This window comes from Euleptes europaea, chromosome 1 (genome assembly GCF_029931775.1).
Source record: "Euleptes europaea isolate rEulEur1 chromosome 1, rEulEur1.hap1, whole genome shotgun sequence".
Classification (NCBI taxonomy): Eukaryota; Metazoa; Chordata; class Lepidosauria; order Squamata; family Sphaerodactylidae; genus Euleptes; species Euleptes europaea.
Window position 1 is genome coordinate 22729392 of NC_079312.1, and position 24800 is coordinate 22754191.

The 24800-nt window shown below is 44.9% G+C and overlaps 1 protein-coding gene across 1 annotated transcript; it reads right to left on the minus strand.

Moving 5' to 3' along the window:
• Positions 1-222: 222 nt before the first annotated feature.
• Positions 223-24393, minus strand: CCHCR1 (coiled-coil alpha-helical rod protein 1). Its single transcript, XM_056845137.1, has 17 exons — positions 24324-24393; positions 23149-23380; positions 21677-22187; positions 21398-21540; positions 21165-21285; positions 20968-21078; positions 18945-19094; positions 18594-18704; positions 18176-18282; positions 10101-10213; positions 9380-9458; positions 8999-9129; positions 7795-8004; positions 5202-5303; positions 1777-1928; positions 1583-1694; positions 223-335 (listed from the first exon to the last, which is right to left on the minus strand). Exons 1-17 carry the CDS (start codon positions 24391-24393, stop codon positions 223-225), a joined length of 2568 nt encoding a protein of 855 aa, XP_056701115.1.
• Between the last annotated feature and the right edge of the window lie 407 nt (positions 24394-24800).

Sequence of the window (24800 nt, forward strand, 5' to 3'; positions counted from 1 at the left end):
TGAATGCTGCAGAGCAAAGGAGCGAAATGTCAGGAGGTAAAGACAGCCTCCAAGAGAGAATCAAAGCCTAGTAATTTAAAAAGCAGGGCCCTTCACATAAAAGGCCTGTGGGTCTACTAAAGCAATCTTTATTTCAAAAGTCCAGTCTTCTATTCACACCCACATCCCCTAACTCTCATCTCCCTCTCCCCGCAACAGCTTTTTATTCAGTCAGGTCTGCTCTTAGGCATCTGCCTTGGTGTCTTCGTCTTCGTCGCATTTCTCGGCTGCTACTTCTTCATTCTGGATGTCTGAAATTAGGGCCTGTAGATCACTCAGCACAGCAGAGAGGGACTCTGAGAGGAAGGAGAGAAACCAGTAAAAGGTATGGAGTGACAGGGAGCAGAGTGATTAAACAAAGAGGGTCCTTAGCTTAAGGACTGTCTGTGGCATGAGGGGAGGATGGGCAACAGCTAAGCATTTGGGAAGATCAGCATGCAAACTTACAAAGTCATGGTAAGATAGCCTAGCTGTCAAACTGTGGAACTCCCTGCCCCAGGATGTGGTGAAGGCTGCCATCTTGGAAGGTTTTAAGAGGGGAGTGGACAGGGTCATGGAGGAGAGGGCATTCAGCTTATTTCAATATCCTCATTCATACTACCACACCAAATACATGGTTTAGTCCTCTATAAAATAGCTAGACTGTCATAGCAGCACATTGTCCTTTCTCACCCTTGATTATAAGATTTTCCATTTTATTTACAGTTTATAACCATAGCTCATCTAGGCTCACTGTATCACCATTTTTCTGATGTGTTGTTAGCTTAATAAATACATATATTTCTTTTACTTTAACCAACCATTCTTCTATCTTTGGAGTCGTTTTTTGTTTCCAATGTCTGGCAAAAGTCATTCTAGCAGCAGTTATCATGTGTAACCCCATACATCGTTTATCTTTAGTTAGGTTAGGGGCTAAATTTAACAGAAGTATCTCAGGTTTACATGGGTTATCAATCTCCATTCTAACAGAGAGATATTTCACTACTTCAATCCATAACGTTATAGCTCTCACACATTTCCACCACACATGTATGAAGTCATAACATAAGAAGGGCCCTGCTGGATCAGACCAAGCCCATCAAGTCCAGCAGTCTGTTCACACAGCAGCCAACCAGGTGCCTCTAGGATGCCACTAACAAGACGAGTGCAGCAGCACCATCCTGCCTGTGTTCCACGGCACCCAAAATAATAGGCATGCTCCTCTGATACTAGAGGGAATAGGTATGCAGCATGACTAGTATCCATTCTAATAGCCATGAATACCCCACTCCTCCATAAATATGTCCACTCCCCTCTTAAAGCCCTCCAAGCTGGCAGCCATCACCACATCCTGGGGCAGGGAGTAACACAATTTAACTATGCTTTTTTATCACAGTACCAACAACTATCGTTCACTGATTTGTAGATTTTACTTATTCTAATTGGAGTTAAATGCCACATATATACCATCTTAATTAGTTTATCTCTTATTTGCAAGCTAAACTGAGAAATCTAATTCCTTTGAAAAAATATAATTCCCATTCTTGATCACTCAATACCATACCTTTAGATGGAGTCTGAGTTGCTCCCTTCTCAGTCAGTTCTGCTGGGGCTTGGACTGCCGCCGGGCGATTCTGCCGAGACTGGGCCAACATCCCTTCCTGTCGTAGAGTGGCCTGCACAAGGAAGGAGACAGCCCTTGATGCAAACTGTCGTCAAAGGGGCAGCCGTACACACATACCCACGTTGTTACCATACCAACAGCAGGTTCTTGTCCCTCTCGAGCTCCCGTAGACGGGCTTCAAGGCGTGCAGTCTCCTGTTGCGTGGCGGCTTCCTGCAGCTTGGCCAGCTCTTCACCGCGAGCTTTGTCCCTTGCTGCCTGGCGCTCAGTCTGGCGCAGGGCAACCACTGCAGAGACAGAGAGATGGCAGAATGGTGGACGAATAGTGGCAGGGCAAAACAGCAGAACTGGGAACAAAGACACTTCTGTTGCCCTACACTAAGATGGACGCTGCCATCTGAGGTCAGACCCTTGGTCCATTGAGCTTCGTGCAGGCTATGCCAACTGGGAGCAGCTCTTCAAAGTCTCAGGCAGGGGTCCAGCCTGAAGATGTGAAGATCGGGGGGGGGGGAATCTGTGTTTTTTTCTGTCCCCCCCCCCCTCCTGGGACCTTGTTTCAAAGTCTCCTGGAAGAAAAAAAACTAGAAATTTGAGAGAGCTCCGGAAATAAAGAACTTCCTGTAAAATATTACGTCTTTCAAAATGAGTGAAATGCTTTTCATGACAAGGTTTTAGCCTCTCGAAATGTGTGGTATGAAGATTTTTACATCTACAGCATTGGAGTGCGATTTAATTTCTGTGTATACTGTAGGGGAAGATCAACATTTTCAGGCATATATATATATATATATATATATATATATATATATATATATATATATATATATATATATATATATATATATATATAAAGGAGACTATCCACAATACATATTCTGTGATGTGTCTGAAGATAATACTCTGAGTTCAGTGTTATAAAGTTTCACTGGGACTGTTCCCGCCCAAATCATTGGGGATTAATGCATGGGCAGAATGTTCTTGGTTCGCTCCTCCCTTATCTCACAATATTTTAATCCAAAACTGGATAGTCAAACGCATGACGCTAGTCCATCCCACTATAAGTCCGAAGCAAGTAGCTGCTGGAGGCTCCCCATGCGTTTGAGCCACCCATATAATGTGGGATAGTAGGGGAGTGACCGCCATGTCATTGCCCAAGGATTGGCTAAGGGGTTATCCAATCAAAGGCCGATTCTCCCCCTTTTTTCCTGGGTCACCAGCGTTCCGGTATACCATTGTGACAGTGTGAAGCACACACCCCTACAGGGCTGGTCGGGAGGGGGCGCGCCTGTCTGGCCTGGAGAGGGTCAGGGCATGAGGCGTCTCTTCAGCCTCAGACCAGTCTGAGGGAGAGTCTGAGCTTTCCTCTCCCTCGGAGGCTACCCAGGTGGCTCTATGCTCAGCCAGCCTGGGTCACAGCCTGCTTCCTCCTTGGCTACTCTTCAGGCCAGAGAAGCTCCGACCCTTCCACCCTCTGCCCTCCCCCCGGAAGTCCATAAAAGGAGCTCTCCTTCCCTGTCACGTCACTTCCCTTCCGAGCCAGCAGCGCGGCTCACACTTGCCCCGCCCTTGCTCACCCGCAACTCAGCTGTTTGTCGGGGCTGGGAGCTTGAACGAAAGGAGGTTAGTAGCGGGCTAGTTGTGTGATTACACGCAGGCCGGCGTTCCGGTAGTAGCAACATTTTTAAAAGTAGCGGTTTAGCACCGAAAAGATCACTAGAAATCAGGGATTGCTTAACCCGTGTTTTTTTCCTGCTTAATTCACGCCTAAGGTGGGTCCGATACGCAGCCCTTGGACGGTCATGCGTTTAGACCATGGGAATTCGCTACTTTTAAGGCTCAAAAGCGAGACAAATTGGCCATGCGTTAAACCCCAAATATTCTTAATATTGTCGAAGGCTTTCACAGTCAGAATTCATTGGTTCTTGTAGGTTATCTGGGCTGTGTAACCGTGGTCTTGGTATTTTCTTTCCTGCTGTTTCGCCAGCAGCTGTGGCAGGCATCTTCAGTGTTACTCCTCTGAAGATGCCTGCCACAGCTGCTGGCGAAACATCAGGAAAGAAAATACCAAGACCACGGTTACACAGCCCGGATAACCTACAAGAACCCAAACATTCTTGTTTAGCAGAAAATTTGTGTTCTGTTTTTTATTTTTTCCTGCCTCTCAGATGGCAAAAAATAATAATACATGAGCTAAGGTAGCATCGAGTGCAGCTCCTTCTTTAGTACTGGCTATATTTGGAATTTTGCTTGTAGAAAATTGAGAGCAAGCCTGAGTGTGTCTACTCGGAAATTGTTGGAGAGCGACTCAGCATGCCTGGACATTGGGGGGCGCTAAATCACTCTAAGTTAGGGTTGCCAGGTAATGTGCCCCTCTGTCCACCGACCAGCTGAGGGCCGGAGGGCAATCGTGCACGCGAGCGCCGACACCCTATAGGCGAGGAGCCTTAGACCACTCAAACTCTTAGTTTGAGTGGTAAAGGGTCGCTGCGGCCCTTTACCACTCAAACTGAGTTTGAGTGGTCTAAGGCTCCTTGTAAGGTGGCACTTCTGGTTGTAAACCGGAAGTGCTGCGTCGGACCGCACACGCGCACACAAGATCTCCACAGAAATCTCCCGCTGAAGGTGAGTGGGGACCTGGCATCCCTACTCTAAGTGTGTCTAGGTGTTCTCTTGAATGGGATGTTCCTCTCTTTGTCTGAACCTGGGAGCTGCCCTCTGACCCATCCTCCTCCTTTCTCAGTAGCTATTGCTTCTCACATGGACTTCTATGGAGGCAGATGTTTCTGCATGTTTCCTGTAGAAACAAGTGTCTCATACATATACCCACATGACGCCGAGATAGCTGGCCACATGTGATAGGGAAATGTACTCTTCAGATTAGGTTCTATTCTTCTATCAACTGGAACTTGAATGTGAACAGAATCCACTTGAATAAATGTAAGTTTTACTTTTTTTGCAATTTACTTTTTGGGAGGATTGATTTACTGCACTCAATATCACACTTCTCAGACTGAGCAAAATTTGCTAGATTAACCAACTATACCCAATGCAAATGTCCCATTTTGTTCCGTGGGGCTTACTCCCAGGGGGCTTACGGTGCAGGATGACACCGTAAGGAATTTATACTTTGAAAATGCCATCAATATGCCAAACAGTACAACATTCTATGGTAACAATGATACGTTATGCATTTTTGTTTTGTTAATGTAGTAAATAAGTATAGGACTCGTAAGATTGCACTGCATGTATGTCAGTTTTCTCCCAAAGTTTCTTTTCCTTCCTATAATTTCAAAATTTCCAGAAATCTTACAGCTCTACCTGCCATCAGAGATCCTTCAAGTGGGAGTCACAGAACTTAACTGGAGATCATCTGTATACAAAGCAGGTGCCTCACCCCAGAGCCGTGCCCCCAAATGTAGCCCTACCATCAGGTGGAGAGAGGCAGATGCCTGGGGCCATGTTCATTCAATATTGCATTTTAACCACAGTGGAGAGGGCTCCATGTGAACTTTCTGCCTTGGGGAATGCAAACGGTCCCGGACCGTCTCTCTGTTGCTCACCCGCTTTTGTGTGCTCCCTCCGTGCCTCGTTCAGCTTTTTTTCCATTTCCGACAAATCCCTGTGCAGCTGAGTTTCCACTTCTGTCACCTTCTCCTGCAGGGCTGAGAGAAGAAGGTTCTAGCCATTGCTAAGGAGAGAACATTCCCCACCCCCTCATATGTGCGTACACATGTTCTTACACTGTGTACATCACATTGCAACAGAAACAACCCTGACACCAAACCTTGCCTGCTGTGTGTGTGTTACGTGCCATCAAGTCGCTTCTGACTCATGGCGACCCTATCAATCAATGTCCTCCAAAATGTCCTATCGTTGACAGCCTTGCTCAGGTCTTGCAAACTGAGGACTGTGGTTTCCTTTATAGAGTCAATCCATCTCTTGTTGGGTCTTCCTCTTTTCCTGCTGCCTTCAGCTTTTCCTAGCACGATTGTCTTTTCCAGTCTTCTCAGGATGTGACCAAAGTACGATGGCCTCATTTAGTCATTTTAGTTCTAGGGAGAGTTCAGGCATGATTTGATCTATAACTCACTGAATTGTTGTTTTTTTGGCGGTCCATGGTATCCGTAACACTCTCCTCCGACACTACATTTCAAAGGAATCTACTTTCTTCCTATCCGCTTTCTTCAATGTCCATCTTTCGCACCCATACATAGTAATAGGGAATACGATGTCATGAACTAACTTGATCTTGGTGGCCAGTGACACATCCTTACACTTAAGAATCTTTTCTAGCTCCTTCATGGCTGCCCTTCCCAGTCTCAATCTCTGATTTCTTGGCTGCACTCTCCGTTTTGGTTGATGATGGAGCCAAGGAATAGAAAGTAGGTGCCTGCTGTACCTACCTTTATAGCCTGTGACGCTTCTGTTTCTTCACCTCTAATTGTCCAGGCCCTCAGGGCTGCTATTCCTAGTGTGTTCCACTCTTTTCATTGCCATCTCTCATCTTTTGAAACACAGCTACATCAGGTTGGCACAATTTGTGGTCCACTAAGCCAAAAGGACACCTTTACCTTGCAAGCCAAAAGGGACCCACTGTGTGCTTAGGAAATCTCCTGATTTTCCGCTTTGCCCAAGACTGCAGAAACAGAGAGGATATCTCTGACAGGCTACGGTCAGCTCGGGGGGTCCCAAGCTGTGCAAGTACCAGTGACAGGTTGGAGGGGCCATTTTTGAAACACTGAAAATTGGATGCCTGGAACGAGCTGTCCCTGGAACCGAGTCCATCAAACGACCAACCAGTTGCATCTGTAGTGCCAATAAAAGAGGTAGAGGAGACTGCAGCAGTCACCAAATCCAGTCCCCTGCAAATTACACAGAATTTACCCTGGCCTCTTTTGAAGGGGGTGGGGGGACTGAAGCAGCTGCCCCCACAAGGATCTTCATGGGCACACGTAAGAACCTAAGAAAAGGCATGCTGGATCAGACCAAGGTCCATGATGTCCAGCAGTCTGTTCACACAGTGACCAACCAGGAAGCCCACAAACAAGACAACAGCAGCAGCATTGTCCTGCCTGTGTTCCACAGCACCTAAGATAATAGGCGTGCTCCCCTGATCCTGGGGAGAACAGGTATGCATCAGGACTAGTATCCATTTTGACTAGCAGCCATGAATAGCCCTCTCCTCCATGAACTCCCCTCTTAAAGCCTTCCAAGTTGGCAGCCATCACCACATCCTCGGGCAGGGAGTTCCACAATTTAAGTATGCGCTGAGCTCCTCGGGTCAAGGGGTGACAAGCTTCACCCCAGATTTGTCTAGCTTTGCTGCCCCACTGTCCCTTGTTCGGTCGAGACAATAACATTAAAAAAAAAAGCCGTGTGAAATCCATGCCTCCCTCCTAGTCAGGAAAGAAGGGGACCGATCCAGGATTCAAAGCCAGGACCTCACACCAGAAGCAAGAGCTCAAACTAGGAGACCAATCAGCCTTGCTTGTAGGAACCAAAGATCAGACAAATAATCTGGCAATTACCTGTTTCATCCTTTCGTACCTGCCAAAGTCAGCTTTGGCTCCTGAAAGCTTAAAGATTGGAAAATGCTGTTGGTCATTAAAGTGTTACTGGACTTGTATTGTCCAGTAGCACTTTAATGACCAACAGACTACCCGCTTGAAACTTTTTCACCCGTGTTTAAAAAAAAAAAAAAAAAAAGGTAAAGGTCCCCTGTGCAAGCACCGGGTCGTTCCTGACCCATGGGGTGACGTCACATCCCGACGTTTCCTAGGCAGACTTTGTTTGCGGAGTGGTTTGCCAATGCCTTCCCCAGTCATCTTCCCTTTACCCCCAGCAAGCCAGGTACTCATTTTACCGACCTTGGAAGGATGGAAGGCTGAGTCAACCTTGAGCTGGCTACCTGAAACCGACTTCCGTTGGGATCGAACTCAGGTCGTGAGTAGCTTGGACTGCAGTACTGCAGCTTACCACTCTGTGCCACGGGGCTCTGTTTTACCCTTGTGCCCTACAGGAAAACAATGAACCAATGTTTGTTTTACCACTTACTTTCTCATGCCTAACCCTGAAGTAAGTTCTTTTTTGCACCAGAAAGAACGGCAGAGCAAGCTCTCAGTTCTGCCATTTTCCATGACAGGATATGCCCACCTCTCTCGTATTCCATTCGTAATTGCCCCAGCTCCTGTCTTGAGCTCTTGGCAGCCTCCTCGGCCTTCACCAGGTCCCTGCGCGCTTCCTCCAGCTGCCTCTCCGCAGCCTCCTGCTGTTGCCGCAGCGCCTGCTCTGTCGCCACCTTGGCCTCTAGTGCCCCCTGCAGGCACTGCGCTGTCTCCCTCATTTCCTCAAGATTGGACTCGGCTGTAGAGTGGAAAGGGAGCAAGAAAGACACAGAGACAGTGCTTAAAAAATAAAAGAGTACCTCTTGTCCTCCCCCCCACACACACAATTGTCCTGGGCTCCTGAAGCACTTAAGACTCTTTCCACACCTTGCTTCTAAGTGAGAGTGGGAGGCTTGGAGATAGTCCCATTAAAAGTGATAAGCCTGCGCCTGCAATGTTCTGCTTCAGACCACAGGCAGGAACTCACCCAGCTAAATGCTTCTCCAGATAGAGAAAACAGGCATGTCAGTTAGAAGGCTATGCTATTTATTTAAACAGAACAGAAGCCAAAGCGGGCTTAGAACCTTTCTCTCTGACATTCCGGATTTCTAAGTATAGATCCCTGTTTTAATGAAGAGTAACACTCACAGCCCATTCCTGAGTCTTCGACAGCCGGGGATGGCGTGGCCGAGGGGCTACTGCCTCACTTCCAAAGCAGTTTCCTGGCTGCTGAAAGGCTTTAAAAAGCCCTTTGGAGGCTTTTTAATTTTTAAATGGGGCATTTTGCCCCATTGAGAACAGTAAGGCTGCACCAGCAAAAAAGCAGGTGCAGCAACACTGTTCTCTCTGCTGGTGTGCCGGGCCGAAAGGGAACAAGAAGCTGCCTACTGGCAGCTCTCCCCCCGCCACCAGCACGCCCCAGGTATGCTCCCCGGGACGCCGGTGCATGGATTTGTGTCAGCGGGACGCCGGCAGATGGCCCAGCCGTTGTTTCTGGGTGGCGATGCTGTGGCAGCGCTGGTCGACCAGCGTTGGGGTCCCCCGGCCGCCGGCCGAGCCCACCTGGACGGTATGAGTGGGACGGCAGCCGGTGGCCGTCCCACTTACACCGGCACAGCCCCTTTTTAGCCTCCAAAGGACTTTTGTCCTTTGAGGTCAGGAATGAGCTGTTAGTTCATGTAATTCCTCCTCCTGCAGCTTGAAGCAGTTTGGCCTGGACACAACGTCGCCAGAACGAGGCCCGGGTCAGTCACCTTTGTCTTGCACTTCGGCCACCTTCTTTTCTATGAGTTGGGCCCCCCGTTTAAGCTCCATCGAGAGCCGGTCCCGTTCCTCATGCAGCATCCGTAGCTCGGCTTGCAGGTCTTCGTAAGGTGGATGAAGCCTGAGGAAAAAGCAGGACCCTGTAAACCAGGGGTGTTGAACTCAATTGTTATGAGGGCCGGATATGACATAAATAGCACTTGGTCGGGCCGGGCCATGCCTCGCCAGCACAGGTCGGGAGCAGGAGGGTGGTTGCCTCGGCTGACAAGCCAGCGGCGAGCACACCAGCCCAGATCAGGACTGGAGGAGGTGGCTCCCACAGTGGGCCCGCCAGCGCAGATTGAGATGGGGGGTGAGGGTTTCAAACTCACCTGTCCTGGTCTGATTGAGCAGGGCCAGGTTTCTCCCCTTGCTGGAGCTTAGCTAGTGCTATTTTCCGGCCTACCAGCCCTACAAGAAAGATTTTTTTTCAGTTATCCACTGGCAAGAATAGAACTACCCTCTTAACGCAGACATAACTCCCTTTAGGAATTGACGATATATTCAGAGATGTTCCCCTCTTGTTCAAGTACCATGTTCAAGTACTTGAAGGGCTGTCATATAGAGGAGGGTGCCGAGTTGTTTTCTGTTGCTCAAGAAGGTTGGACCAGAACCAAAGGGTTGAAATTAAATCAAGAGTTTTCTAACAGTTAGAGCGGTTCCTCAGTGGAACAGAGTTCCTCGGGAGGTGGTAAGCTCTCCTTCCCTGGAGGTTTTTAAGAAGAGGTTAGATGGCCATCTGTCAGCAATGCTGATTCTGTGAACTCAGGCAGATGATGAGTGGGAGGGCATCTTGGCCATATTATGGTCACTAGGGGTGTGGAGGGGGGAGGTAGTTGTGAATGTCCTGCATTGTGCAGGGGGTTGGACTTGATGGCCCTGGTGGTCCCTTCTAACTATGATTCAATGATTCTTGCTGCAAAGAAATGGATGTAGACAACAGCTCAACCATGCTCAAGGTTAGAAGAAACATGCTGTGCACCAAAGCGCTGGGTGCTTGCATGCCTGCTACTGTGTGGCAGAGCAGAGAATCAAACAGCTGCTCTCCGTCACCTTGGATGGTGTCAACTCTCTTGGCTGCAAAGGAGATTCGGTTTCCCAGTCCCAGCAGGCGCGACAAGGCTGCTTTCCAGGCCCCCTCCTGGTCCATCAGATGCTGGTGGAGCCTGTAAAGCCAAAGACACCGTCTCTCAACTGGGACGTTCAAATGGAGGAACAAACCAAAAGGGAACGGGAGGATTAAAATAAACTAGGATTTCAAAACACAAGGCCTCAGAGCCGTGCAAGGTCCTTTGACCCTCCCCCATTACTCTTAACATAATTTCATAATTTTCGGGGTCAAAAAGCCACAGGCTGAAAATGACCCCCGTTTTCCAGTTAGAAATCACCTCACAAGCGTCAAGATAACACTTGTAGTAAGTCTGCTTGCCTGTGAGGAAGACTGACACCAGAATGGGGCATTCTGACAACGAATCCTCTTTCAAAGCATCTCTTCCGTCCTGACAGAATTTCACTGCCTGGAATGTATTCCAGGAAGCAAAACACAGGCAGTGGCTCACAGGCATCATTTTAACAATTAACATACATAAAATTGAAGTAGAATAGACATTTTACAGTGTGTGTGTATGGGGGAGATTATTGATGAAGCCTTTATGGATACCTTTTAGGTAAGAAATCTGACCTTCCCAGTCACTTGGATTTTAAAACCCTGCTATAAAATTAAACTAACCCCATCAGTTTGCTTGGTACTGAATTCAGACACAAGGCCAGTCCTACCCTGAGGAAGCTGATGCAGGTGGTAATGGGGGATTGATAACAAACACTACTGAGGAAGGAAGCCACAACCGGATGGCAGCACAGAACCGCTGAACGAAAGTTGAAGTGATTTGTGAGAGATTTATTTACTTGGTTTATACCCCACCTTTCTCCGCAATGGGGACCCAAAGCAGCTTGCAGGGTTCTCTTTATACTCACATTAACCTTGCGAGGTAGGCTAGGCAAAGTGTGCATGACTGGACCAAGGTCACACCCAGCAAGATTGTGTGGCAGAGGTAGGATTTAAACCCGGGTCTCCCAGATCCCAGTTTCTTTTTTTTTTTTTTATTAATATAAATTTTATTGGGTTTTATGATAGAAATTTTCCATTGCATTAAACAACATCTATAACAATATCGAATTTCAATTCTAACCTAAAGTTGTTATAATTCCATATCATATAATAAAAAAGAGAAAAGAAAAAAGAAAAAAAAGAAATGGAAAATTTTTTGACTTCCCCATCACCTCTATCTGCCTCTTAATAAAAAGTTCCTCCCGTCATAGGTAATCTAATCTTGATAAAATATCAATACCATATATAAAAAACCATAATCTGTTAGTAAATATAATTATGCTTATTCAATATAAAAAAAAAATCAAAAATAATCCTCTGGATCAGATTAGAAAATATTCTTCCATTCTTCCCAATTTTAACTCATATTCACAATAATGCATCCACGCCCCCCATTCCCCCAAAAACCGAACGTCATTTTCTTCATTTAGAATAGCTGTGAGTTTTGCCATTTCTGCCACTTCAAACATTTTAACAATCCAGTCTTTTTTCTCTGGAGTTTCTAGCCCTTTCCATTTCGCTGCATAAAGCAGTCTCGCAGCTGTTGTGGCATATATCAAAAAGGTTCTTTGTGTTGCTAAGTCGTCTGGAATCATACTCAATAACATCATTTCTGGTGTTTTGGATATATTCTTTTGTAGTATTAATCTCAATTCGTTATAAATCATGTCCCAGAAGTCTTTGGCTTTGTCACAGGTCCACCACATGTGATAAAAGGAACCAATTTCTTTGTTACATTTCCAACAAGTAGGGGACATCGTTTTATAAATCTTTGCAATTTTCTTGGGTGTTAAATACCATCTATACATCATTTTATAGATGTTTTCTCGCACTGACTGTGCTTTTATTCCTTTTAAATCTTTAGACCATAATCTTTCCCATTTATTTAAAACAATATCATGTCCCACATTTTGAGCCCAATCGATCATAGTTGGTTTAATCGTGTCCTGCTCACAGTATATTGTTAAAAGGAGATTATACATTTTAGAAATCAGCTTTGTATTATTGTCTAGTAGAATCCTTTGAAAAGGAGATTTTTCTTTAGAGAAACCTTTTTTTGCATCTTGTACAAAAACTGATTTGATTTGGTAATATTGAAGCCATTGTAAATCATCCTTAAGCAGTTGAAAGTCTTTTAGTGAGCATTTCTTTCCTTCCCAATTAGTTAGATCTTGATAAGTAATAAATTTGTCTGGTCTAAGTGGGCGCAAAGTTAGCATTTCTTGGGGCGATATCCACATCGGTGTTTCTGGTTCCAAAATGTGTTTGTATCTCATCCAAATACGAAGTAGAGAGGACCTGATTATATGATTACGGAATGTTGCTTGTAATTTAATTTTATCATACCACAAATAACCATGCCATCCACTTAAGTTATTATAACCTTCCAAGTCTAGCAAACGTACATTTGACAAATTCATCCAGTCTTTTAGCCATACTAAAGCTACCGCTTCAGCATAGAGTTGAAAGTTAGGCAGTGCTAAACCTCCTCTAGTTTTTAGATCCACCAAGTATTTATAAGCAGTCCTTGGTTTTTTCCCTTGCCAGATGAAGTTTGAAATGTCTTTCCTCCAAGTTTCAAAATATTTTGTTTGTGATATTATTGGTAAATTTTGGAATAAGAAGAGCATCCTCGGTAAGACATTCATTTGGATCGTTGAGATACGTCCCATTAATGACAATTTTTTGTTTGACCATATAATCATATCAGTTTTAATCTTACCCCATAACTTGAGGTAATTGTTGGTTAACAGATCTTTATTCTTTGCAGTGATCCAAATTCCCAGGTATTTAACTTTGTTAGCTTTCTCCCAGCCAGTATATGATATAAATTCCTGTTGTTGTATTTCCGATAAATTTTTAAATATTATCTTTGTTTTTTCTTGATTCACTTTAAAGCCTGATACTTTTCCAAAATCATCCAAAGTCTCCTGAAGTATATTCATTGACTGTGTTGGGTTTTCCAAAATTAGCAGTAGGTCATCCGCGAATGCTCTCAACTTAAATTCATGTTTTTTAATTCTTAGCCCGCGGATGTCCTCCATACTTCTTAGTTTCACACATAGCGGTTCCAACACCAACAAAAATAAAAGTGGAGACAAGGGACATCCCTGTCTAGTCCCTTTCGTGATTTGGCAGTTATCTGACATTGATTCATTAACCAAAATTTTAGCTTGTTGGGAGGTATAAATAGCCGATATACCTTTCTGAAAACGATCTCCAAAATTCAATTTATCCAAAATCCGTTTCAAAAAGTTCCAAGAGACCATATCAAAGGCTTTTTCTGCATCCAAAAATACAAAAGCCGCAGTTTGTTGAATATTATGGTCATAATATTCCAGTGAATCTAGTAAAATTCTTACATTGTCTTTTATTTGCCTTCCTGGTATAAAACCTGCTTGGTCCTCATGTATAAGATCCTTAATAAATTGCTTTATCCTACATGCCAAAACCGAAGCAAAAATTTTGTAATCCACATTTAAGAGCGATATAGGTCTGTAATTAGATGTTTTTTCTGGATCTCTTCCTTCTTTGGGTATCAGTGATATAAATGCGTGTGACCAAGTCTCCGGGGATGTTCCCTCGTCCAAAATTGCATTGTAAAGTGAACCAAAAAATCCAACTAAATTGTCACTAAAAGTTCTATAAAATAGTGCAGTAATTCCATCTGGTCCAGGTGTTTTATCCGTTTTCTGTCTCAGTATTGCTTCTTGTATTTCTTCCCTTGTTACTGGAGCTTCAATACATTCTCTCTGGGTCATTGACAAAGCTTTCATCTGTATTGAGTTTAGAAATTTGTCTATTTTCTGTTTTGGAGTATTTTCTTTCTGATATAACTTAGAGTAAAATGAAACAAATTCTTTCTGAATTTCTGAAGTTGAATAAACTGGTCCTTTAGCAGTTTGGATTTTTGTTATAATCTTCTTTTGAAATGAGTCCTTCAGTTGTGTTGCTAAAAATTTTCCTGGTTTATTTGCATATTCAAAATACTTTTGTTTAGCAAGTTTCAGATTTTTATTCATTTCCTCCATTATTACCAAATTTAATTGGTGTTTAGATGCAGAAATCTGTATTTGAATTTCTCTTCTCTCCTCTTCCTGTGTTACCATTACCAATTTCTGCTCCAAATTTTGTAAATTCCAAAGTATGTTGTTTGTAAATTGCAATTGAGTCTTCTTCCAGGCCGAGTGTTTCTGTATCATAAAACCTCTCAGAACAGCTTTGAATGCGTCCCAAACTGTATTTAAAGAAGTTTCCCCATTAAGGTTAATTTCAAAAAAGTCTTTCATTAAAACCTGTAATTCCTTTTGTATCTTGTTGTCTTTTAAAAGTTTATCGTTCATTCGCCATCTAAATGCTTGTTTATTGTTCCAATCAAAGGTAACAGGATTGTGATCAGAAAAAGTTCTAGGTAAAATATGAATTTTACGTAGTTGCGTGAAAATTGATTTACTGGCCCATATCATATCGATTCTGGAGTGTGAATCGTGTCTTGCTGAATAAAAGGTGTATTCTTTAGCTGTTGTATTCATTGTTCTCCAAATGTCTTGTAATTCTAATTCTGAAGCCATGGCAAAGAAAGTTTTAGGCAAGCATCCATCATTGATATCTTTTGCTTTTGATTTTTTGTCCAGAGATGGGAGAATAATTCCATTGAAGTCGCCCATCAGTAAAATTTGGTCTTGTGCGTACTGGGTTATCAGGTCATGTAATTTTTCATAGAAGGATTTTTTCCCTTCATTGGGTGCATAGATTCCAACCACTATTGTCCTTTGTCCCAATATTTTAGTTCTGATAATTACAATTCTTCCTTCATTGTCTTTATATACTAGTTCTGGACAGAGACTGGGGTGGGCATAGATTACCACTCCCTTTGTTTTAGTTTTAGCAGAAGCAATAAATGCTTGTCCAAGCATCTGTTTCTCCAAGTATTTTTTATGCTTTGAAGCTGTATGGGTTTCTTGTAGGCAAATTAGGGAGTATTTATATTTCTGTAGATATTTGAAGATTCTGGCCCTTTTAGTTTTCTCATTCAGTCCATTTACATTCCAAGAAATTGCTTTTGCCATAATGTAGTATTTTTTAGCAAAATAAAAAGTCTATAGTTTAGTACCACCTTCTGCACCCTGTACTTCTTCTTCTTCCTCTTCTTCTTCCTCCTTCTCTCCAGGTAATCCTTTAAGGTCCATTTTATATTTTCTCAAAAATTTCCCCACATCTGCTTGGGATAGAATTGTCGTTTTCACTTCCTTATAGGTGAAAGCCAAACCTTGTGGCATAATCCAACGATATTTGATGCCATTAGCTTTCAGTATAGACACAAAATCTTTGTAGTTATTCCTCTGTGAAAGTAGATGCCTTGGAATATCCTTCAATAGTATAAGAGAGGAGTCTCCTGCTGACACTGGATTTTCATAATGAATCTTCATAATCTTGTCTTTAACTCTGGTGTCATAGAACACTATCATCAAATCTCTTGGCTTAGATCTTCTCATTCTAGCAGGTAGTGGTATCCTGTATATTCTATTAATGGCTTGTTTTAATTCTTGTTCATCTATCTGAAATAAGTAGGCCAAATTTGGTATTGCAGATTCTTTATTATCTCCCATCATATCTGGAAAATTGCGTATACGAAGGTTGGTCTCTTTCACTCTCATCTCCATCATTGCCATTTGATTTTTTGCCGCCATCTGATCCGCTTGTATTGTTTCAATCTGTTTTTCTTGGCTTGTTAATTTTTTCTTTGTGTCCTTGTGCTCATCCATCACTTTCTTAATTGATACATCCATCGCTTGCATATCTGTCTTCATAACAGTCATTTGAGTTTTTACTTCTTTCAAGTCTCCAGTGACCACATCCAACTTCTGATTAATAGCTTGGGATGCTTGACCAAGATTTGTCATCATAGAAGTCAACTGTGCCATCTGTGCAGACATCTGTTCAAACTGTTTATTTGTTGCCTCAGTTTGTTTAGTTAGCATATCCTGTAACTTTTTTTCCATGGTCGAGGTTTGTAAAGAGTCCCTTAATTTAGTATAGGCAGGGCTATGTAGTGAGCCAGAGCGGGGTCGAGACATTTACATTCAAAAAAAGCTGGTAAAATACATGTCCACCGACAGGGCCTTTAAGGTGCTGGTTAAAAGATGATAGTTCAAAGATCAGCCTAGTAATTTTTTCGGGTTGAAAAGAGTCGAAATTGGCTTTAAAATTGCATTTTAAAGTTTTAAAATACCAGTGAGTTTTTTCGGTCGCTCTAGATCGGATTAATCAGGAAGTAAACAGGAAGTTACTAGTGCTGCAGACCTTCTATCACCTCTTCTCGATGGTTATTCCTTCAGGAATGATTTGAAGGTAACTCGAGTGCGACGGATATTCAGTCCCGCGGCTACTTCCTGTTGTTTTAGTTCCAATGATAGAGAGGGTGTTATAGAGAGTCTTCCGTTCCAGGCACTCCCTTACTGCAAACGTGGCAGGAATTCGCCGGAAAATCAGGAAGAGAAATCACCCTCCCCTTCCTTCGGACCTCTCATTGGTGATAATTCTTGTCAGTCTAAAAGGTATCCTTCCGACTCTTTGTTATGGTTTAGGCTGATCGATCCGATAAGGCTCCTGTCGCTAATCCCGATGACTAACTCAGATCAAACTTTTTCAGTTCGGATTATGGAGGGGTGGGGGTCCCAGAAATATTCTTATCAGCCTCCCGTCTGTTCAAATTTCTAGTAAGTAGACGAAGAGTTCTTTTGTACTCACTTGGGTGTCAAGAGGTGAGGTTCTTTTCTTTATGTAGTCCTTATGTTGGTATTAAGGCGGTGGAGGGTAGAGCTTGCTGCCAAAGTTGCGTTTTGGCGATGTCCTTCCCTAGTGCCCTCGCAGGACCGGCGTCTAGGACTCCGAGGGGCTTAAAAAAGCCCCCTCAGAGTACCTAGGAGGTCAAACCGCGTTTGCGGGCTGCAGGGAGTTCCTGCTTTCCAACCCACTTGCAAGGGTCGGATTGGGGTATCTATGTACCCCCAAAAACAACGCAAACTTGGATTTCTCCCAGGACAACCTGGGGAAATGGAGTGCTCTCTCCAACGGCACCACCGGAAGTCCTCCCAGATCCCAGTTTCTAACCACTATACCATGCTGTGCGTGTGTTAAGTACCGTCAAGTTGCTTCCGACTCATGGCGACCCTATGAATCAGTGTCCTCCAAAACATCTGATCGTTAACAGCCTTGCTCAGGTCTTGCAAATTGAGGACTGTGGCTTCCTTTATAGAGTCAATCCATCTCTTGTTGGGTCTTCCTCTTTTCCTGCTGCCTTCAACTTTTCCTAGCATGATTGTCTTCTCCAGTGACTCTTGTCTTCTCATAATGTGACCAAAGTACAATAGCTTTGGTTTAGTCATTTTAGCTTCTAGGCTTAGTTCAGCCCTGATTTGATCTATAACCCACTGATTTGTTTTTTTTTTGGCAGTCCACGGTATCTGTAATACTCTCCTCCAACACCACATTTCAAAGGAATCTACTTTCTTCCTGTCAGTTTTCTTCATTGTCCAGCTTTCACACCCATACATAGTAATAGGGAATATGACGGCACGAATTAACATAGTAATAGGGAATATGACGGCATGAATTAACTTGATCTTGGTGGCCAGTGACACATTCTTACACTTAAGAATCTTTTCTAGCCACTTCATGGCTGCCCTTCCCAGTCTCAATCTCCTTCTGACCTCTTGGCTGCAGTCTCCCTTCTGGTTGATGATGGAGCCAAGGAATAGAAAGTCTTGAACAATTTCAATTTCCTCATTGCCATCTTTAAAGTTGAGTAAGTCTCCTGTACTCATTACTTTTGTCATGCTGGCTCTTTTGGGAAAAAAAGTGGATCCTAAGGAGAAGCTTAAAAGGGGGGAGCTATTCTATACACCAGAATATCATGGCCAAAGGCAACGTGGTCAATATGATGATGATTTGACGAGTGGCAGAATAAAGAGGCGGATTCGGCAAGTCCCACCTTCCTTGCTCAGTCCCTCCCCCTTACCTGCTGACCAACTCCACCAGTCCCCGAATGGCATATTCATCAGCCTCTACCCTCTGATGGAGTTTCTGTACCAGTTCTTTAGAGTGCAACGCTTCTGTCTTAAGAGTCTGTGAGAAACGAGAAAGTGACAGTCAGCAACGCCACTTTTTGAGCAAGACGGATCCTAAACACACTTCCCAGTGGTTTGGCCCAATTTTCAGAGTCCAAGGTCACATAAGAGAAAGACTTTAATCCACCTAAAAATGCCCATTTTAAGCAACAGCCATGAAGTGGCCCTTCGTAGTCTAGCACTGCAATTATACTAGAGGATTTCTGGGGCTGGAGAGTGTCATGCCCCCCCCCCACCATCTCACAAGGCTTACTTTATCTCCGTGAAGGGCCTCCTGGCCCCATTGCTAGGGGCTTATGAGAACATTACCTTGTTCCTCACTCTTTCCATATCAGCTTCTGCTGTCTTGTCTTCAAGGCCGCGAAGCAACAAAGTCACCTTCTGGTCTTTGGATTCGACTTCTTCCTTGAGCTCTTGGACCTGTAAAGAAGGAAGAGAAGGGCTAATTTCCAGTCTCACCTGTGCACCAGCCCGTGGGACCTCTTCCCATCCAGCCTTTTACAGGGACCTCCAGATTCCCATGAGCTGCATCAGCTTTCCTCCTGCACAACCCAGGATTCCTGGTTCCCAAATTCTCACTCTATGTTTAAAAAAAACAACCCACGAGTTTGGAGCTTTCAACATGTCTTTAGAGCTTCAACCCTCTATCTGAGCACATACCTTCCTCTGTAACAGTCTGATGGCTTCCATATGGCAGAGCTCCTGAGATTTCAGCTGCACCAAGAGAGAAAAGACTTTCTCCCGCCACCGGCTCAGCAGGCACTGAAGTTTCTGAGATGGCTCCGTTTGAAGAGGATCCTTGAGGGGAACCTGAGAGGGTTTGAGTACACAACATCTAAATCAGGATGCCTTTTTTTTTGCCATCAAGTCACAACTGGCTGATGGCGACCTTGAAGGGTTTTCAAGGCAAGAGACGTTTGGAGGCGGATTGCCATCGCCTGCTGCTGAATAGGAACCCTGGACTTCCCTGGTGGTCTCCCATCCAGGAACTAACCAGGGCCGACCCTGGTTAGCTTCCGAGAGCTGATGAGATGTGGCTCGCCTGGGCCATCCAGGTCAGAGCATGATGCCTAGTTCTCCTAAAAACACTGAGCTGAAGCTTTAAACCTGGGTTTAGACTGTTCCCCATTTCAGAACGCAGGTGAGACGGTGTTTCCTGAACATATCAGATTATCTATGGATTCAGAGGAGAGTGGGAAGCCAGGACTCCCAGGGTCCATCAGAAGAGGTTGGGTTTTTTTTATTGGTGAAGATGCAATCTGTCATGAAGCCTTGATCAGAAGTGCTACAGTCCAGACAAAGATTTGCTACCCAATCTGTTATTTCTGAGAACTAGGGCTTGGACTAAAACGCAGCATTAAACCTGTTTACCCTATGGCACTCTGGAAATTGTAGTTCTGCTAAAGAACACTGTCGACAAAGAAAGCCATGGAGTTTTAAAGAAGTGTTCAGGTGTGTGGTTTAGACATGCCCTCAGAGACACTGTCTGTTTCAGTTCTCCTCACTCAAGAACTGCAGAAAAGAAACTCATTGTCGTTGTTTGATATTGGAATTCACCTTCCAAACAGAGTTCAGAAACAGCGTTGGATCTAAACTGCAACACTGCAATAAGCTGAAATATTAGTAGAGTAGCAGGGAGACTGGCTGCAATCCTATGCCCTCTTACCTGGGATGAAATCCTAGTAAACTGAATGGGATTTACTTTGGAGTATACCAACTTAGGATTTGGGCCTTAAACCTACTAAGGGCTAACACCACATAATACTGGAGTTCTGTGACAGGAACTCTTGACAGTGATTCGGCCCTGTCTCCTCCCCAATATTTTTCCTCCCAATCTCTGGTATGAAAGAGACACAGACCTAAGTTGTCCTCGTTTTCTCTACTGGCACTTCAAACAGGAGGTGTTTGATCAAGGAGGTAGATGATGGGATGACCCCTCCTCTCCCCAACACCTATCCTTACCCCCACACTACACACACACACACACACACACACACACACACACTTTTAAGGCCAAAAATGCTCATGTTATCTGGTCACAGAACTATCATGCAGTTTGAACCACAATATTTTTTTTTGACGGATTTTCACCAATCCGTTGTGACCAGTCAGGTTAACTGCTGCCCGCTAATTTGTATGAAAAGAAACAACACCCCAACCTACTGGAAAAACAACTGAAGAAAAAGGGGAACAAAGAAACTCAACCTAAAAGGCCATTCGGTGCTTTGTGTTTGTTGATGTTATACACATCCTGAAACGCTGGACACCAGATACGAGGTGTGAGCCGAGAGCCATGTTTTAAGGCCCAGGGACGAAGTATTTTAACATAAAGCCACGCAAAATAGAAGGCTTTTATATATCTTTTACCTTGTACAACATATGTGCCAGGATGTGTATTGTAAAATTGTGTATGTATGACCACTGAGGAAGGCCTGCAAAAGGCCAAAACACATCTGGTCAGATTTTGGTCATTTTATGTACTAACATCAACTGTTATGAGTTGGCAATATTTGTAACTATGTGCATTTTAGGAAGCCTGTATATTAGGCCCTGTGTTTTTACATACAACTGTGCGCAATATATAATAAAATATATATTTACTGGTTACTATATTAGACAGTGTTTAGCTCAACCCCTTTGGTTTCTATTAAGAAACAGCGCCAGTGCACCGTAATATTACTACCTTCCTGGCAAGCTCTGTCTCCTGTAGAGTCAGGATGTCGCTGAGCGAAGCCAGACGAACCTGCAGGAGCTCAGCTGTTGTTTGCAGGGCCTCCTTTTCCTCTTCCAGGTGCTGAGGCAGGAGAGAGAGAAAGGGTGTCACTGAAGAGCAGGAGCTCTGCCGTTTAGAGTCCGTAGGCGTCCTTTTCGAGAACTCACGTGCACCCTGCTGATCAGCTGCTCCCACTCCGGACAGGGCTGCCTCGACTCCTGCTCCCCAACGTAGGTCTTCAGCTGCGCCAGCAAAGCATTCTGGGAAGTCAGCTCTGCCTTGGCCGCACTGGAGGAGAGAGACATGAGGCTGTCTTTGGGACAAGCTGGAGTGAGACCCAGACAGTGCCCTGTGGGGAGGGCAGTGGAGGAGAAGAGGAATCCAGAGGAATGGATCGTACCTGAGCTGATTCTGGACAACGTCTCTCTCCTCTTGTAGTTGGGCAGCTTCCTTCTGCTGTGCTTCTAGATCCTTTTGGAGTGCCTGTGCTTGGTGCTTCAACGAAGAAACTTCTGCTTTGTGGGCTTCAGAGAGTCTAGACAACTGTGGGAAGGGAGAGACTCTCGAATCTTAACACTCAGCCTCCCCAGTTCCTACCACACAAGCCCTAACGTAAGACATTTTTGGCACCCTCCCGGAAAAATCTCATCTCCCAGAATGCCCTTCTTTCAGCACTTACCTCAGCCTCGTGCTCCCTGAGCGCAGCCTGCAGGTGCTCTTGGGCCCTCTCCTCCTGCCTTTTCCGCTCAGCTTCTGCCTCATCCAGGGCCCCCTGCAGCTCTATCCGAGCCGATCCAACTTCACGAACGTATCTTTCCTTGGCAGACTCCAGTTCCTCTCTCAAGCCATCCGCCTCCAAGCCAGCCTGGCTCCTCAGTTGCTCTAGTTCTTCCTTCAGGGCCTCAAGGGCCAGCTGGCTGCTCCCTCTGACTTCCTCCAGCTCTGCCTTCAAGGCTGCGGACTCCGTGCGGCTTTGCCTTCGGAGCTCCGTCAGCTCCCCCTGGAGGCGGGACAGGGCACTTTCCCGACTGGCTGCTGTTGTCTCGTGCTGGGCAGAGGCAACTCGCAGGGCAGCAACTTCAGCCTCCAGCCTCTGGATCTCGTGGAGCTGGTGAGAAATGATCTCAGCCTGTTGGGACATGGCCAGATTGTGACGCTTGTTTGAGGGCCCAGCTTCTCTGTCCAGGGACCTGTGAGGGAGCAAAGAAGAAGAAGAGTTGGTTTTTATATGCCCTTCTTTCTCTACTGCTTAAGGGAGAATCAAACCCGCTTACAATCACCTTCCCTCCCCCTCCCCACAACAGACACCCTGTGAGGTAGGTGGGGCTGAGAGAGCTCTGAGAGCTGTGACTTGCCCAAGGTCACCCAGCTGGCTTCGTGTGTAGGAGTGGGGAAACAAATCCAGTTCACCAGATTAGAGCCTGCTGCTCATGCAGAGGAGTGGCAAATCAAACCTGGTTCTCCAGATCAGACTCCACCGCTCCAAACCACCGCTCTTTAACCACTACGCCACGCTGGCTCATGGTGGGATCAGTCCCTTGGGACCTTGGGAAGAAGCAGAAAGAAAAAGGCACATCACAAAGTCCTCCCTCCCCCAGGGGGCACCTTTCTAGAAACTATTAGTGTGCGAGTACAGGGAATGAATTTCAGTGTCGTTCCCCCACAAAGCATCACCGCCCAAAGAATTACGCCTCAGTGAAGCTTCAGTGCCTCAGGATAGTCACCAACTCCACTTCATCACGCAAATACGGATGAAAATAGGGTTGCCAACATTGGGTTGGGAAAATTCCTGGACATTTGGGTACGGAGCCTGGGAGGGCAGGGTTTGGGGAGGGGACGGCGTTCAGCCATGATCCATCACCATGGAGTCCACCCTCCAAAGCAGTCACTTTCTCCAGGGGAACTGATCTCCAGACTACGGCGATCAGTTGTAATTCCAGGAGATCTCCCAGCCCAACTGGAGATTGGCAACCCTAGATAAAACAGTTCTCCCCAGCAACACTGAACTCCACCTTTGCAAATGGTAGCTTTCACCCTAGAATCAGAGGGTCAGGGTAGTATATCACTATAGTATTTTTACAATTCTATGCCACTTCCTAATGCAGGGTCAACTATATCAGATAACAATAAATAAGACAGAGGGCCTTTCACCTGGTTCTGTTTCCTGCTTCTTCTGTTTGGCCTGCTCCCCTGCCCCCACTGATTACATCCCCTGTTGGGGCCCATTTTCGAAGTTCCTCCTTCAATTGCTGATTTTCTCGCCTGAGCTCAAGTGCCTCCCAATCCGGTAAAGCAGCAGCCCTCCAGGGCGCTGCAGCAGGAGGTGTAAGGGGAGGTGCTGACCGGCTCTGGAAATGTGACGGTGGGATCAGTCCCTTGGGACCTTGGGAAGAAGCAGAAACAGATCACTAGAGACACAGCATGGTATATAAGTACAGGAAACATGGTGAACTGGAATGCAGGACCATGCGAAAGCCACTTATCTGGAAGAAGAAGAAGAGTTGGTTTTTATATGCCGATTTTCTCTACCTCTTAAGGAAGAATCAAACTGGCTTACAATCACCTTCCCTTCCCCACAACAGACATCCTGTGAGGTAGGGGGGGCTGAGAGAGCTCTGAGAGAGTGTGACTAGCCCAAGGTCACCCAGCTGGCTTCATGTGAAGGAGTGGGGAAACCGATCCAGTTCACCAGATTAGTCTCCGTCGCTCACGTGCTCAGTTTGCATTATTGTACTAAGAAGTGAATGAAACCAGGTCAATTCTTTATAATCCAAACACAGAAATCATCCCAGAGGGCTAGCCCTGGCAGTCTGTTGCTGGAAAAAAATGACAGCAGTCTTGTGGCGCCTTAAGAACTAGGAAATTTTTATTCCAGCCTCAGAATTCGTGGAGTAGAGCTCACTTCAGCAGGTGCGTGTAGTGGGTCCTTGCTAGGCTATATATACATACACACACACACACACACACATTATATATATATATATATATATATATATATATATATATATATATATATATATATATACACACACACACACACACATATATATAATTCAAGTATAATCAGTAAAAGGACTATTCACAATAGAAGTAACTGACAATTTCCCGAGTTTTGCCAGCACTTCACAGCTGAGGAATCCCACGCTGAGAGCCCTGAAGGACAAGGATTTATCTTCCCATTCATGCAATTCCTATTTATGGCGATCCCTTGAGGGGTTTTCAAGGCAAGGGATGAGCAGGGCTGCTCTCTGCTCCGAGTAGGGCAGGCTATAAACCATGGACAAATCCCTATACATGGGAACAAGATAACAAACTTGCTCTTTTACCACTGGGTCTGGGAGCTCTGAAGGCAGCAGGAGTGTCCAGCTGTCTGTTCGAATCCTTTCTTCCATCCATGGTTCCAAGTCCCAGTTCTCAGGAATATACAGAAAGGGTCATAAACGTAAGCAGTACACATTCAAATTCATACCACCTAGTTTTGAAATGCAAGGCCCAGGTCACTGTATAATTAATGACATTACATTGCAGAGCGATTCTGTAGTATATGAAAGAACATTTGAGAAGTGGGGACGAGCGAACACACTATGTTTTTTGGTTACTTCGCAGAATCACATTGTCCTAGAAACCCGTTCACGTACTGTGATTGTCATCCTGGGACTCGCTCATTCTCTAGTGCAGCGTTTCTCAACCTTTCTACCCTTGTGGAACCCTTGAAATAATATTCATGTCTCAGGGACCCCTGCATATGATTACATATTTACATATGATTAGCCTATTAATCACTATTTCTCACGGAACCCCTA

Excerpts from the sequence above, each read along its gene's own strand:
- CCHCR1 (XM_056845137.1), bottom strand. The coding sequence starts at position 24,393 with ATGGATGGAAGAAAGGATTCGAACAGACAGCTGGACACTCCTGCTGCC. Across the intron at positions 19,095-20,967 it reads AGACAGAGCTTGCCAGGAAG|GTTCCCCTCAAGGATCCTCT; the intron begins GTAGTAATATTA and ends AAACCCTCTCAG. Across the intron at positions 18,705-18,944 it reads TCAGACTGTTACAGAGGAAG|GTCCAAGAGCTCAAGGAAGA; the intron begins GTATGTGCTCAG and ends CCTTCTTTACAG.